Here is a 15,202-nt window from a genome sequence, read left to right on the forward strand (position 1 = left end):
ACCCAAACCCAAATTCGGATGCCTTCAAAGAGATGTTTGGAGAATGAAGCATTGCATTGACAACCACCTTTTCTAAAAAGCTCAAAGGAACATCCTTATATTCAGCCAAGTGGCCGTGAAGAGAAAAGGTACGTAAACGCAGGCTGGGGACCCCTGGCCCACGCTTGGATGACCAGGTGTAGAATAAGGACCCTTTGCCTGGAAGACTGTACGTCCATCTCAGAAACATCTTTGAAGCTGAGCTTCATAATGGAAACGCTGACACAACCTGCTCTCAGCAGCCACAATATTAAACAGGCACGGAGCCAGCAGAAGTGGCTTGGAGCCAGGGAGGAGAGATTAGCATCACAAGTAAGAGATTTTAGGCTCTGAGCCAGGAGAGGTTTTCTTTTCTTTTCATTAAAAAATAATAATAAAAAGAAAGAGAGAAAGAACCAAAAAAAAAAAAAAAAAGGGAAAGGTGCAAGAGAACTCTTATTTAGCAACCCTTTTTCAGGTGGCTCTCCTGCGATATACAGATAAGCATAGAAACAAACTGCTGTCTGTCTGAAAATTTGGCAGTTGCTTGACCTTAAAATGGTCTTGGCAGAAACCCTTCCAACCGGCACCCCCTCGGCTGTCCTTGGTTGGCCCCTGTGCAGAATGGGGTATGTTACCTGCATCAGGGAAATAGTGGCCAGCAAGGTCCATTTTTCACTTGGAGTTGGAGGGAGCTCCATTTGAGCAAAAATTGGGTTTGCTACCTTCCTGCCCTACGGAGCTCTAGGAAAGAAACGTGCAGGGGGTGGAAGCTTGTGGAAGCGGCTCCCCGGAATGGTGAGAGTCAGTCATGGGGCCCAGTAAGACCTCTTGCAAGACAGCTTTTTTCTCACAAGCTGCTCCCTGTGGGGTGCAGCCTTTTGAGATTTCGGGAGAGGGAGCCAACCCCGGGATTTCATGATGCCGCAGAGCCGAGGTAGCATTTTCTAAGAAAGCCATGGGACCGGCCAGCCCCATTCCAGGGCACACACCAAGCACTGCTCAGAGCTGGACCACTGCAGACAGGTAGAGGTTCTCTGTTGCAAGTAACTCTTGAGACTGGACACCATGCCCAATTTTCCCGTTAACAGTTTCTTCTGGCATTTTAGCTGCTTTCTGCAAAGCAGCGAAACTATTGATTGGTTGTGACTTTTTTTTTAACTTTTAACTTAAAAAAATGTCAGACCTACAGAGAAGTTGCAAGAATAACACAGCGATTCTAGATTCACCCATGGTTAACATTTTTCTACATCTGCTTTGTCCCTCTCCCTAAATATTAACACATTATTATTTTTTCCAGAACTCTTTGAGAGTAAGTTGCAGACGTCATGACCCTTCACCCTTAAAGACTTCAGTGTGCATGTCCTAAGAACAGGGACTTTCTCTTACGTAACCACAGTGCAGTGATTAAATTCTGGAAATTTAACATTGATACAATACTATTATCTGATATAGAGTCATATTTACATTTTGCCAATTGTCTTTTATAGTGAGCAACCATAAAAACCTTCATGATTTGTGTTTTCATCCAGGCGCATACGTTACATTTAGTTGTTACTTTCTTTGGACTTCTTTAATCTGGAGCAATTTCTCAACTTTTCTTTGCCTTTCATGACACTGGCATCTTGAAAAAGCACAGGCCATTTTAGGGGATGTCCCTTTTTCTTGTGTTTTCCTAACTGTGTTCTCATGATTAGATTCAGACTGGCATCTTTGGTAGAAACTCTATAGAAGTAACATTGGGTCTTGGTGGTCTTTCAAAATGTCCTTCCCCAACATGTGTGGCTCCCCTGTGTTTTATTTTCTGGCCTTTGAGAAGACTGTGGCCTCCTTTGGTTTTCCCAGCTGTGTTTATCACAGAGCTGGAGTTGGGGGCCCAGTGTGAGGGGTCTGTGTGGGCTGAGGGTGTTCTAGGACTGAAGAAGGATTAGTGGCTGCCTGATCTGAAGTCCCCCTGGGAGAGAGCACAGGGAAAATCCCGAAGCAGGAGTAGCAGTGGACTTCTAAGGTGGCCTCTAACTTCTGCAAACTGCTGATGAAGCCCTAACAGGCTCACTTAGAGCAGAAGTGGGTCTGATGGGATTTGAGGGAAAAGAGGCCAAATTCCCTCCCTCCATTTGCTTTTTGTACCCAAGTTGCTGAGCTAGAGAATCCCATTTGGATGGTTTTCCTCCTAAATATTTCATCCATCCTATCTTCTTTTCAACTGCTTATCTCTTTTCTAGAACCATCTCTCACTAAACCCATCTCCCACAAAGCTGCCTGAGGGGATCCATTTAGACCCCAAATTTGATTATTTCACATTGGCTTCCATTACCAGGGTGGAATTCCATCTGACCACTATTTCCCTCTACAGTTTCTTGATTTCATACTCCCTGCCTCAAACTTGTGTTCCCCAAACACCACATGTTTATAGAATCTTCAGCATCACCTGGAGGTTTATTAGAACCTCAGGCCCTACCCCAGACCCACTGAACCAGACCTGCATTTTAGCAAGTTTCCCCAGGTGATTTATGTGCACATTAAAGTATAGGAAATGCTATTTAGAACATTCTGGAAAGATCTTAAGTTGCCCCTCAGGCTCTTGCTGTCATTGGTTTTGAGGCATGAGTCTCTAACTATTCTTTGACCTAGGGATTCAGCGTCTAAAATTTTGCAATTTTTCCTAATTTGCAGGAAGAAGGAAATTTCATGCATGGAATTTTTCTCAATTTTTCTTTTTCCTCGCACAGTTTTTTTTCTAAACTTTGACATCTGTTACTACTTGTTGGCTAACAAGATGTCATCTGCTGGCAGTCAACAAAATGAACCAACTACCGGCAAACAAATGCTAATGTTAAAACTCAAAGTTGGTGGTATTTAGCGCAACAGTTCAGTTCCAAAACAGCAAAAAATAAGAAAACAAAAAAATTAACTGTTGAGCTTTGATTATATATGAGACATTAAAAGATTGAAGAACGCACAGATGAATGAGATACATTTGTTACAGCCTTTTGCCCACTACCTTGGGGACCACATGGGCTCATAGTGCTGGGGCGCTTAATGGGACCCAAGCAGTGGCCATCCTCTTACTAGAGCCCTTGGGGTGCTACCAGTCCTGATTTGCAGAATTCAGTGAAATAAAAGACTTTTGCTGTCACCTGTCAAGTTTATTTCATCTTCCATGTCCAGACAGGTATCCAAACCAGAACATTTCCTCTGGATTCTCCAGTTTGATAGTTTTTAAAACAAAAATCACAATGAGTCTGTTGCCACTTGCTCGATTTGGCTTTACTTGGAGAGATTTCAAAAGCCTGGAGCTGAAAGATAATTGTTCAACCTTTCCTTGAGTGTTAATGACTTATAAGCCACTAATTTAACCAAAGTAGCAACAGCTGAGACAAACCACTTACTATAGGTAGTGTTTCCCCTGGCAAGTCCATCAGGGAGATACGCATTGGGATTTCTGGGAGGCCAAGGATTTAACCATAACCAGATGTTACCCAAAATAATGAATTATACACATTGTTGCTTTACTAAAAGGTGATCAAGAAGGGCTTGGCACCGCTTGGCATGACCTTGAAAGATGAGTTGGTGTGAGCCAGGCAGATAGGGTGGGGAAGAGCCTTTAAGGCAAAGGGATGAGCAAGAGCCAGGGTGTGGAAAGTTGAAATGGTGAGTTGTTGATGCTCAGAGGGGTGAGTGGGGCATGCCTGGAGCAAGGAAGAGAGAAAGGAGGAATTCTAGGCAGTGTGAGTTGACAGGTAGAAGCAGGTATACTAATTCCATACATTTGTGCAGCATTTTGGAGTTTGCAAAGCCCCTTCACACCTGGTTATCTCACCTGGCCCTGACTGGTCCTGCTCACTTCCGGATGATGAAATGGAGGCATGGAGGAGTTTCTAGGCTCACACAACTCATGAAACCAGGATTAGACCCAGATATTTTGACTCCTAGGCCCTTTCCACCATGAACTGTGTTCCAGGGGCAGTGAAGAAACCATGCTAGCATATTGGGAAGAAAACTCACGGGTGGGTGTATATAGGTGGATGGATGAATGGGTGGATGGATAGATGGATGGATGCGTGATGGAAACCAGAATCTCAAGAGAAAGGGCATTAGGGATTCTGCAGTTGTCCAGGTGAGATAGAGAATAGAAAGTCTGTCAGGGAGATGGATTGGTGAGATATGGAGGCAGACATAGAGGGATTCATAGGACTTACTGCCTGCCCCGATGTAAGAATACAAAAGAAAGAAGAGCCTAGGGTGACACCCAAGTTTCTACCTTGGACCACAAGAGGAAGGGTAGGCTCAAACCTTGGAGCCAAAGGGGTAGCGATGAAGACGATGAATGTAATTTTGAATACATTGATTTTTTAAAATTTTAATTTCATTGGAATATAGTTGATTTACAATGTTGTGTTAGTTTCAGGTGTACAGCAAAGTGATTCAGTTATACATATACATATATCCATTCTTTTTAAGATTCTTTTCTGATATAGGTTATCCCAGAATATTGAGTAGAGTTCCCTGTGCTATACATATACAGTAGGTCCTTGTTGGTTACCAATCTTACGTATAGTAGTGTGTGTATGTTCATCCCAAGCTCCTGATTTATCCCTCCCCCCAACGTTTTCCCTTTGGTAACCATAAGTTTTTAACCAGGTCCAAATAAAGTGGGCTTTACCTGCCATTAACCAAAATTCCAGAAACAGAGACCTAGGTGAAATAAAAAGGTGTTTATTGGATATTTGTTAACACTGCGGCCTGGGAGACACAGATTCAAAGAAGCATTTGAATTGTGTTCCACTGGACTACAAAATGGGGGAGGCTTTTGAAGGCAAAAAAAAACACAAGGTTACGGTCAGCTACATGAATTGTTTCTCAGGAATTATAATTGGAGCTGGCAAGGACTAAGGGTGTTTGTTAACTAAGGATTGGTTGGGGTCTGAAATGATTGCACGGGGACAAAGGGAGACCTTGAGACCATAAGGTTGGAGCTGGCAGGTGGTGTTTTGAATATGGCTGGAGGTGTCCTTGGGTCAGGTACAGTTCAAAGAAAGTTCAAGTTCTCAGGGTGCAGAGACGTGTCTGAGACCAGATTCTCAATGGCCACCCAACTCATTTTTGTGCGCCTGAACTGTGATTACTCCATTTTCATTTCCATTTGTCATCACTGCTTCATGTCATTGTGTCCTCGCTGCTACCGGATGAGGGAGGAACTAATACTGCTCTTTACAGATGAGGAAAAGTGAGGTCTACTTGTCCTCAGTAGCAACCCCAGGTCACCCAGCCGAGCAGCAGAGCCCAGGTCTGCTGACTCTGGAGTCTGGGCTCATCACCACTGCACTATATTTCCTCTCTCTACAATTTTCTGACTCTGTTTTCCATAATAAAGAAGTAAACAGAAACGGCAGGCCCTTCCAGGGGCCTCGGGCCTAATTACACCCTGACCTTGGGTAGCACTCAGGAAGCAGCCCCCTCCCATCTGCTGGCCCATGTCTGTCTTACCCACGCCTGGAGAGCTCCTTCTGGAGCCTTCCGGTCGGCTGCCTGGGGCAGGTCTATGGAGCTCAGCCAGAAGCCTTGCCTCATTCCCCGACTTTGCCTTGGGAGGTATTTAGAACCAGTCCACACAAAAGGAAAAACCAAACAAAACACAACCTACCAGGAAAATGTAACCATTTGTTCCTTGATTTTGTTTTCTCTGACAGTAGATGCAATCTATCACGCTTCCTAAGTGGGTTTGGGCCCGTGTCCATTCCATTGTGTTGCCCAGAGAGGCACGCCAGGAATGAGCTAGAAGGAGACACAAGGCCCCGAAGCACCTCAGGACGCTTGTTTGGTGAACCAGAGAAGGAACCTCTGTGGCCTCTGGAGAGTAAGGCTGCTGGCAGCCTTCTTGGGGGACTCTCCGCGTTGTTTTTTGACTTCCCAGTGTGGCCGCCCCACCAGGCACAGGCCTCAGCAAGCCACCTACCTCAGCATTTTAGTCCCTTCCCTTAAGGCTGAGTCAGTAGCTTCTCAGGGAAAAGAAAAGGACAGGTGTCAGGCACATTACCTCTTGTGCAAAGGATTCATTGTTTGGACTCAAAAAAGTTTTCGAGAAGGACCGAATCAACGTCACCTTGACGTAGCAAACCTCACACACTGAGGCTATTGAGGGCTGGCCCGTCGCAAGCCCGTGAGCATTTCCAGGTGAAATAGCCATTCGTCAACTTGCAGGAAAACCAGCAGTTCTAGTTCCCAGAGGCCACCTTGTGAATTGAAATCAGAAGGAACAAGGAGAAATTGAAACTATTTTAAGCTCGGCTTCTGAGACTTATTTTAGGAAGCATTATTGATCATACTGCAGGGAAACTATGCACATTCTTGGGTGTCAGGAGCCAGTATCCACGTGTACCCACGTGACGTGTTGGCTTGATCTCATGACACAGCCTATGGGTCCAAAGGGGGCTGCGGCCACAGGAAGAATTTGAATCGAGGCTGTTCTGTGCTGAAATCAGACCAAGCTTATGAACAGAGCCTTGTTACAGCTGCCCTGGGAACCATAACTTAGAAGCATTTTTGTGCCATTAAAGCCTTTTCAGTAAATGAATTGAGTCATAGCATTTGTGACCCTACTGGGTTGTTTTAATGTACTTTTCTGTTCCTTTCTTAATTAGTTACCATGATCAGAGCACCTTACGAGAACACTGTTTTGCCAGTCCGAATCTTTTTCTCATCAGTCACCATGTCACTTTGATTACCCAAATGAACCAGGGTTCACCATTGTTTTCCTGCATAGGACTTCAGGTCACAGCACGAAATGGTCGTCAACCCTCCACTGGTTTTGCCAGCGCTCTTTCTAGTCACGAGTCCGGGAATCGAAAGAAGTAATCTTTCCCTCACAGGGAGCACACTGTGAATTCTTATCTACTGTGTTATGTATGCCCTTTGACCCTTAGGTCTCCTCCCTGCCCCTTCCCCAGGCATCCTTTCCTCTTACATCTCTCTGTGTTCTCAGCCGCAGGTATGTTTATCAGCAGCTTTTTATTTTGGACTTCACTGATGAGCAGTGCCCTGCATTGTTCCTGTCCTTCTGTCTCTACCGTTATCATCAGGTTCCTGCCTGTTTTTGAATTTTCTGCAGCCTTTGAGGTGGGTGGAGAAGGGAAAAGGACAAATCTCCACCACTGGCTGATGTTAAAGAAAAAGTTGTTCGTGACACTTGTTGAAGACAGGCTGACTTCAGGGTGCTGGCGCGGTTGGGTTCTGAGTTGCAGACCGCCAACTTCTCCCTGTGTCCTTACATGGTAGAAGGGTCTAGGGAGCTCTATGGGGTCTTTTTTTGGGGGGGGGTTCTTTTTTATAGGGTACTAATCCCATTCTTGAGGGCTCCACCCTCATGAGCTAATCACCTCCCAAAGCCCCCATCTCTTAATACTGTTGCATTGGGCATTCGTTTTCAACATACGAATTTGGGGGCCGGGGGATACAAACATTCAGTCCATAGCAATCCTTAACTAATTATATATGCAAAGACCCTATTTCCAAATAAGGTCATATTCTGAGGTTCCCGGTGGGCATGAATTTGGGGGAGGCACTAGTCAATTCACTACAGGAGTATTGATTCCTCTTCTCATAAAGAAGAATCAACATAATACCCTATAACCCAGCCATCCCACTCCTGGGTATGAACCCTAAAGAAGTGAAAAGTTGTGTACACACAAATGCTTTTAGCAGCTCTCTTCATAATTGCCCCAAACTTTAATGGGGGAATAAACAAATTGCTGTACATTCATACAATGGAATACTACTTAGCAAGCAAAAGGAATGAGCTTCGATTTGCACAACCACAGGATAAATCTCAAAGGCATGGTCCTGAGTGAAAAGAGCCAGTCTCAAAGTGTTAAAATCTATATGATACCATTTGTAAGACATTCTTGAAAAGACAAAAACTGTAGGAATGGAGGACGCATGAGTGGTTGCCAGGGGTTGGGGTGTGGGGAAATTGTGATGATAAATTAGTTTCTTGGGGTGGTGAAACTGTTCTGAATCTTAATTGTAGTTGTGGTTGCAAGAATCTATACATGTGTTAAAATTCATGGAACTGTACACTCCCCCCAAAATCAGTTTTAAAAAAGATTGTTTCAGGGGCAGGGAGTCCAAAATAAAAAACAAGGATCAACACCTTACTAAAGGTGCTAAGTTATTTTATTTTTTGTGAACGACGAGATGGCACTAGCATTCATGTAAAGTTAATTTTTTTTTAATTTATTTATTTTTTTGTCTGCGTTGGGTCTTCGTTGCTGCACGCGGGCTTTCTCTAGTTGCAGCGAGCAGGGGGCTACTTTTCATTGCGGTGCACGGGCTTCTCATTGCGGTGGCTTCTCTTGTTGTGGAGCACGGGCTCTAGGCACGCGGGCTCAGCAGTTGTGGCTTGCGGGCTCCAGAGCGCAGGCTCAGTAGTTGTGGTGCACGGGCTTAGTTGCTCCGTGGCATGTGGGATCTTCCCAGACCAGGGCTTGAACCCGTGTCCCCTACATTGGCAGGTGGGTTCTTAACCACTGTACCACCAGGGAAGCCCCTGAAGTTAACTTTTAAACTTTTGTCTCTCCTCATAGAAAACAAACTTATGGTTACCAAAGGGGAAGGGGAGAGAGGGATAAATTAGAAGTTTGGGATTAACATATACATACTACTATATATAAAATAGATAATCAACAAGGACCTACTATATAGCACAGGGAACTGTATTCAGTATCTTATAATAACCTATAATAGAAAAGAATCTGAAAAAGAATATATATATGTAATTCCTCCTTGCTGAATTTGGACTGGAGTACTTCTTGTCTGATACATACCTTTTAGTACTTATTACTTTAGTAACAGATTATATCTTATATGGTGCTGTTAATTAAGTCTTGCATTGAATCGAGTCTTCTACAAAATCATAAGGCCCCTTGAAAACGGAGCTTATCTGACACATTTTAAGAGGAACAGTGTTGACCACATAGCAGATGCTTAGTAAGTATTTGCTGATTTATTGATTGCTGGAAGCCTAGTCTCTTCTCTTCAGAGCACTGTCGTTAAGTAGGTCCACCTTCAGAACAAATAAGTTACCCAACTCTCTATTCTGGGGATGGGGGTGGGAAAGAAGCAGAAACGTTTTTAAAGAGACCAAAGAAGACTATCCTTTTTTACCTCTATCTTAATGGCGATGGAGAAGACAAGTCTCATGTTCTTGGATTGGATCATATAGCTTACGTATTTGTGAAACAGTCACCATTGAATTGTGTAGGCGTGAAAATGTTCTTGGTGGGAATACCAGTAGAGATGGGGTAATGAAATGATGGTTGTCTTTGTCAATAACTTGGACTATTTTTTTTCCCAGCCGTAAGTGCTTTTCAGGCTCTCCCTACCAGGGATGGTACTGTTAGAGAATAATCAATAGAACCATGAACCGGCTCTAGCCCCATATGCCTAATGTATGAACCAGGGACCCGTATCCCCTGCCCTGCACCAAACCAATTGTCCGCTTTGCAAATCCAGAGCACTGAAATGAAAGCATTGTTAAAACAATAATTCTGCTTCCAGTGTTCCTTCTTGCTGAACCTATTCTTTGTTAGTCAATTGCCTCCCCCTGAAACGTCCCAAGTGCAGCGAAAAAAGTTAGAGCAGAACAGCAGCTTAGCTGGGATTCTTTGTCCCTTTAATCATATGTGAAGCATAAAATGAGATGACTGATGGACTTTTCTCAAAATCCCTACTAATCAGCCACCTCTACCTTGCATCCTTGGTAGTTTGGACAGATGGCAGGAAGATAAAATCCACACAACTACTAAGCTTGGATCTTCCTCTCCCCCCCAATTTTTTTTTTTAATAATATAGTTTATTTTTTAGAGCAGTTTTGAGTTTATGGAAAAATCGTGCAGAAAGTACAGACAGTTCCCATCTAAACTTGGATCTTAAACCACAAACTTACTGTTATAGAGAAAGGGGTTGCGGAAGCCATGATTCCCAGGATTGTGGATTTCTGAAAAGCCGCTGTACACAGTGCTCTCCCTGGCTGGGCTATCACAAAATCCAGAAACATCTAAAAGCAAAACGAGAGATTAAATTAAATCTAGAAAGACACCCCTGTTCAAGAAAGAAATCTAGTGCGTCGTTAAAACACATTCCATATTTATCAATGTACCTTTCCCTTCTGAGTTACAACCACATGACTCAACATCTGTCTGTATTAAATATGGGGCATGTCCCCTTTTCCATCCCACCCACGCCCATGTTTACCCTCCTGGGAAAATCTTTTTTAAGAATGGAGTTATTAATGGCTACATAATAGTTCATCGAATGGATTTATCATAATTTCCTTGGCCATTCTCCCATACTGGGATATTTTGACTGTTTGCTTTTTTTTTTTCCTCTCTCTCTCTATTTTTTCTTGCTGTTACATTAATGTTACAGTGAAAATCTTTGTACATAAAGCTTTTCATTTATTTAATATTCTTAAGATGAATTCTCAAAGCTTAAATTTACCAGGTCAAAGTATATGGAGATTTTAAAGATGCTTGATACTTAATGTTCATAATGCTTTACAAAAAAGGGAGAATTACTCCCTTTTCATTTTGGAATCTTTAAGATAGTTTTTACTCAGGAGATTTGCCTTCTCATTGTAATATTGCTTATTTCATATTAAAAGGAGTTTGTTTATTGATGTTCATTGTGTAGTTGGGGGGTGGAGTTCAGAAGAGTCAACCAGATTGGCACTGAAATCCATTACAGATGATTCGTGGGTGGGTATGTCTCTGATAAATAACCACAGATGGGAACATTATTATAAGGGATATAGGGAAAGTACCATATTTGACTCCCAAACCCAACTCCCATCTCAGAAAGGGACAAATTCCGCCCAAGAAGCTCCCAAGAGCATGAAGGTGCACAGCACCTGTGTCAGGTGAGATCCTGGTGGAGCTTTGGCTTAATGTATCAACATTAAGATGTATCTTGTCCTAAACTATCTCAGCAGATCTCTTATTCCACCTCAAAGAGCTGGTGGTTGGACCAGAGTTCTGGCAGCCGCTGCCGCTGCGGCTGCCTCTGGGGAAGCCCCAATGAATAGTGACTCTTGCTGTTTTCCTTTGGGGCCTGGCTAAGCCTCTGTTTTAATAGTGTTGGCTTAATTCTGGATCATGCCCTAAACTAAGGATGAACATGAGGCTGTCTTACCCCCGCTGTGGCCTCTGATTACGCTACGTCGTGACCACTGCCACTTCCTGTTTCCCTGCTGTAGCCCCTTTGTGCACCACCCACGTCAGCTGCATGTAGGTGAAGGGGCAAAAAACAGGATGTAGGAGCCTAACATGACCCGCAAGTCACTCAACATCACCGACATTTTAACTGGAAAGAATTCTAGTGGTCATGTGGGTCACTTGAGCTCAACCACACTGGGGCCATAGATCTCCCTGATAATCAGATGAAAGTGGTCAAACCCTCTCTCCAGAAAGAAAGCATCTCCTCAAATGTTGGGTACAATTCCAGGATATTTCACAGGTCCCTGCTACCCATTCATCTAGGTGACGCCTTTTATTCTGCAGATAAGGATATGGAGACCCAAAAGAGGTGCCGGGTCCTGCCCAAGGTTACACAGAGGTGATAACTGAATTCAAACTCAGCTGTCCTGATTCCCAATGTGGGATCCATCAGCCAATACTATGAGGTTTCCACTCTATGTTGAGCCCTATATTGGGAATTATAGAAAGTTAGGGTGCTTACCAGCAAAGAAATAGAACTTGGGCTCATGAAAGGAATGTGAGATCAATCAGTAAGCAATATTCGTGCCATAGGTTCTTCTTTGGAAAGTAGAAGCTGATGTCTTCCAGTAATTCAGCAGTCATGTATTGAGCACCTACGAGCATCTCCTAAAGGCTCTTAATCATTGGGAGATTTATTATTTATTGGAAATTTAGACTCTTTGTAATCTCAAGCCTGAAGAAGATGTTGAGGTCCTCAAACTGATTTTTTTGTAGCTTTTTTTTTTTTTCAGGTCCCCACCCTGAAACGTTGACTGCGAAGGTGCTTGGTATTTCATGGACTTGGATGCAAGAATTAAGTGTCATATTGAAGAAGGAGTCCAGAGTTGGAACTGAAAGCTACCTAAGTAGATTCTACTGCAGCCTCAGCAGAAAAGCTCCAAGTCATTGGGGAGTTCCCAATAATAGCTACTCAGGACATACATTTTTCGGTAGCAGGAAGAGAACCAGAGTCCAATTTCATCTTTCTGGAAAGAAATAGGAAGTACTTTTGATTGATATTTATCTTCTCGGTTGGGTGCCAAGAGGCAGCCTTTTATCCCTGGAAGAGTCTGGTTGTGAAGCCTGGAGACTTGCCCTGAATCTGAGCTTCTCTACCAATGGGCTGTGTGACCGCAGGCAGCTCTTTTACTTCTTTGAGCCTTGGTTTTCTCATTTGAAAATTGGAAATAATAATACCATCCTGACCATGTAGTTGTTGAGTCAGCATAAATGACTCCTCTCTCTAGCTTGACAGTCTGTTCTTTCTTTTGTAGCAAATATTTTCTTCCATCTTGTATTTTGGGGAGTAGCTTCCCAGTCTGTCTCTCCCACTAGATGGTAACTCATTAAGGGCAGGAACTCAGCCCTTCTTATCTTTGCAGCCCCCAAAGCCAAGGGCGCCATTTTGTATGCAATGGAGGTATTAGTTGGGGCCCAATTGGGAGGCATAAACCACACAATAATTTGAACAGGGAGAGTATATAAGTAATAAAAGGAATTATTAAACTTTGATTGGAGTAACCATAAAGATGTAAAGAGAAGTCAAAGGCTGAGGGAGTAGACACAAGCAAGAACAAACTTGAAAGGGGTCCACCTCCATGGCTGGAGTTCAGACCTCCTTGCAGGAGTTGTGGTCGTAGCCCACTGGATGGCAGAGAAGTTTGCTGGGTTTCCTGGACCAGAGCTTGTCCACAGTTGCTGGGCAACAGAAAACAGCCCTCTGGGTTCAGGTGAGATGAGACTGGTGGGCAGGTATATAGGGTCAGGGCACCACTGGCAATGCGAGGCCTGGCACACATGGTGCCTACATCAGGAGGGCCATGGTGAAGGCCAGGACTCCGAGGTCACCAGGCAACTGTGCACTCCGGGCACGCAGCTGGGACAGAGCAGCACTGCATGTCCCCCGTCCCAACAGATTCTGCAGCAGGAATAAGATTCAAACCAGGAAGAGAAGCACCCTTCTTCCTGCAGGGTCCCTCTAATACACGGCTTAGTGTCCTACTCGCCGTCAAGGAGAAGTGCTTACAGGGTCCAGTCTGTTATCTCAGAGCAGAGACTTAAGGGTGAGCTTGGAGCAGAAGGGCAGTAATGTAATAATGTGATAATGGGTGATCCAAAAGTATTTGAATTAAATTAGGAAAAGCCACCTAATCTGTCAATAACTCCCTTAACCCCTGTTCATTTTCCCTTCTTTCAGTCCCATAAATTTTACCACCAATAAATGTCAAAGCTCTCTTACTTCTCTTGTAATTTACTCTCTAGCAGCTCATTTGCCTCTGGGGTGTTCCCTTCTGTTTTGTTTTCTTAATGAGGCACATGTCTTCTCTTGCACACACTTTAAGAGAGACTCATGCGAAGAGAGAGAAACACACAAACACCCTGAGACCCATTGTTTTATTTCACAACTTATTTCTCCACTCAACCTTGAACTTACTTTCCCTCCCTCTCTCCATTCCATTTCAAAGCAATCAACCTGTCCCTCCCAAACACATTGAGAGTGTCCCCAAGCTCTTGACTTCAACTGGCCATGGAAGGAATCAGAGCTGATCCAGGAACCAGTCTTTCTCTGCCTTTAAGGAAAATGCAGTGGCCTCCTCAAGTCAGACTGGGGAGTTCATCTCCTTGAATAAATCTGAAGAGTCCAGTATCTAATCATTATAGAAGAAAATCGGTGACAGAGCAAACTGCAGACTGGGCAGATAATAACCAGCACACATATTATTCAGAAGGCATTTGGATAGGACTAGGTGTTTCAACTTGTAAAGAGCCCTCCAGATGCTCTCCTGTGGGAGAGTGTGTTATTAATAGGCTCCAAATTTGTGTCAAGACAATGTTCTTCGGCGTCAACCACTCTGTTCTTCCAAAATATTTCATTCTCTTCTGGAGAGTCAGATTTAATTAGTGTTAGTGGATGACTCCCCTGTAGGAATTAGCTAAACAGTGAGATAGGGATACAGTTAAGACTTTCTCCAAGGATGAAGTGATTTGCAAACTTAATCTGTTTACTATCCTTCAGAAGTGTATCCCTTTAGATCAGAAAAAGTGGCAATGGGAAAAAGTAGAGGAACTTAATCTTTCCACTAGAGCGTATATCTATCTATGTGGCTGTCTTACATATTTCTTTGCAAGGGATGGACACTCTGGGCCAGTGGAACCAAGCGTAGCTTGGCAGGAAGCCATCTCAGTACTTTTTCAAGCTCCGCCTTCTTACCACTGTGTGTACCAAGGAAATCATGCCCTTAAATGATCAAGAATAAGACAGTGGGTAATGGGATTACGGACAATGTTTATTTTCTTCTTTTTTGTTTATCTGTATTTTCTTCAATGAGTGTGTATTATTTCTGAAATTAAATATATGTAAACATTTTAATGAAAAAAAAAAAACCCACATTTTTCTTCTCTAAATCTCAGGCTGTATTACTGCTTTTTGTCTCCTATCTACCCAGAACCTTTTTAGCCTCTTCCCTCCCCCTGTTTAGATTAACTGCCAAAAATCAACAGACTTCCTTTTTGGAAGAGACTTTTGGAAGAGATTTATTTCTTCACTCTTGAACTTCTAAAAACAGCCTGTTTTTCTTCTTCCCCTAACCAAGTGGTGATTGATGCTACACCTGCCTCTGATGTGACAAGATGTAAGCGATGAATAAAAACTTTTCATGATTCTTGCACATTCGGGGGCAGCGTAAAGCTCTCCCCGGGGTCACTGAGCCGTGTGAAGATGCTCTGTGGGGAGTTATTCCGCCTCAGGCACAGTTGGGCCAACTTGCAGGCACCTTGAGGATCTCACCCACTATCACTAACCTTTGATATTGTTGCTCTGCTCTTTCAGATTTTTGACAATGAAGCCAAAGATCTGGAGAGAGAAGTCTGCTTTATCGATATTGCCTGCGATGAAATTCCAGAACGTTACTACAAAGAATCTGAGGTGA

The 15,202-nt window shown here is 43.5% G+C and overlaps 1 protein-coding gene across 5 annotated transcripts in view; it reads left to right on the forward strand.

Moving 5' to 3' along the window:
- Window positions 1–15,202, forward strand: part of PITPNC1 (phosphatidylinositol transfer protein cytoplasmic 1) — a 268,187-nt gene that overhangs the window by 206,945 nt on the left and 46,040 nt on the right. For all 5 annotated transcript variants that reach the window (XM_082442153.1, XM_082442152.1, XM_082442150.1 and 2 more), the window contains one exon: window positions 15,103–15,198. In XM_082442153.1, the coding sequence (XP_082298279.1) occupies window positions 15,103–15,198 (96 nt within the window). The remainder of the gene's footprint in view (window positions 1–15,102; window positions 15,199–15,202) is intronic.

This window comes from Balaenoptera physalus, assembly GCF_965194825.1.
Source record: "Balaenoptera physalus genome assembly, chromosome: 20".
Lineage (NCBI taxonomy): Eukaryota > Metazoa > Chordata > Mammalia > Artiodactyla > Balaenopteridae > Balaenoptera > Balaenoptera physalus.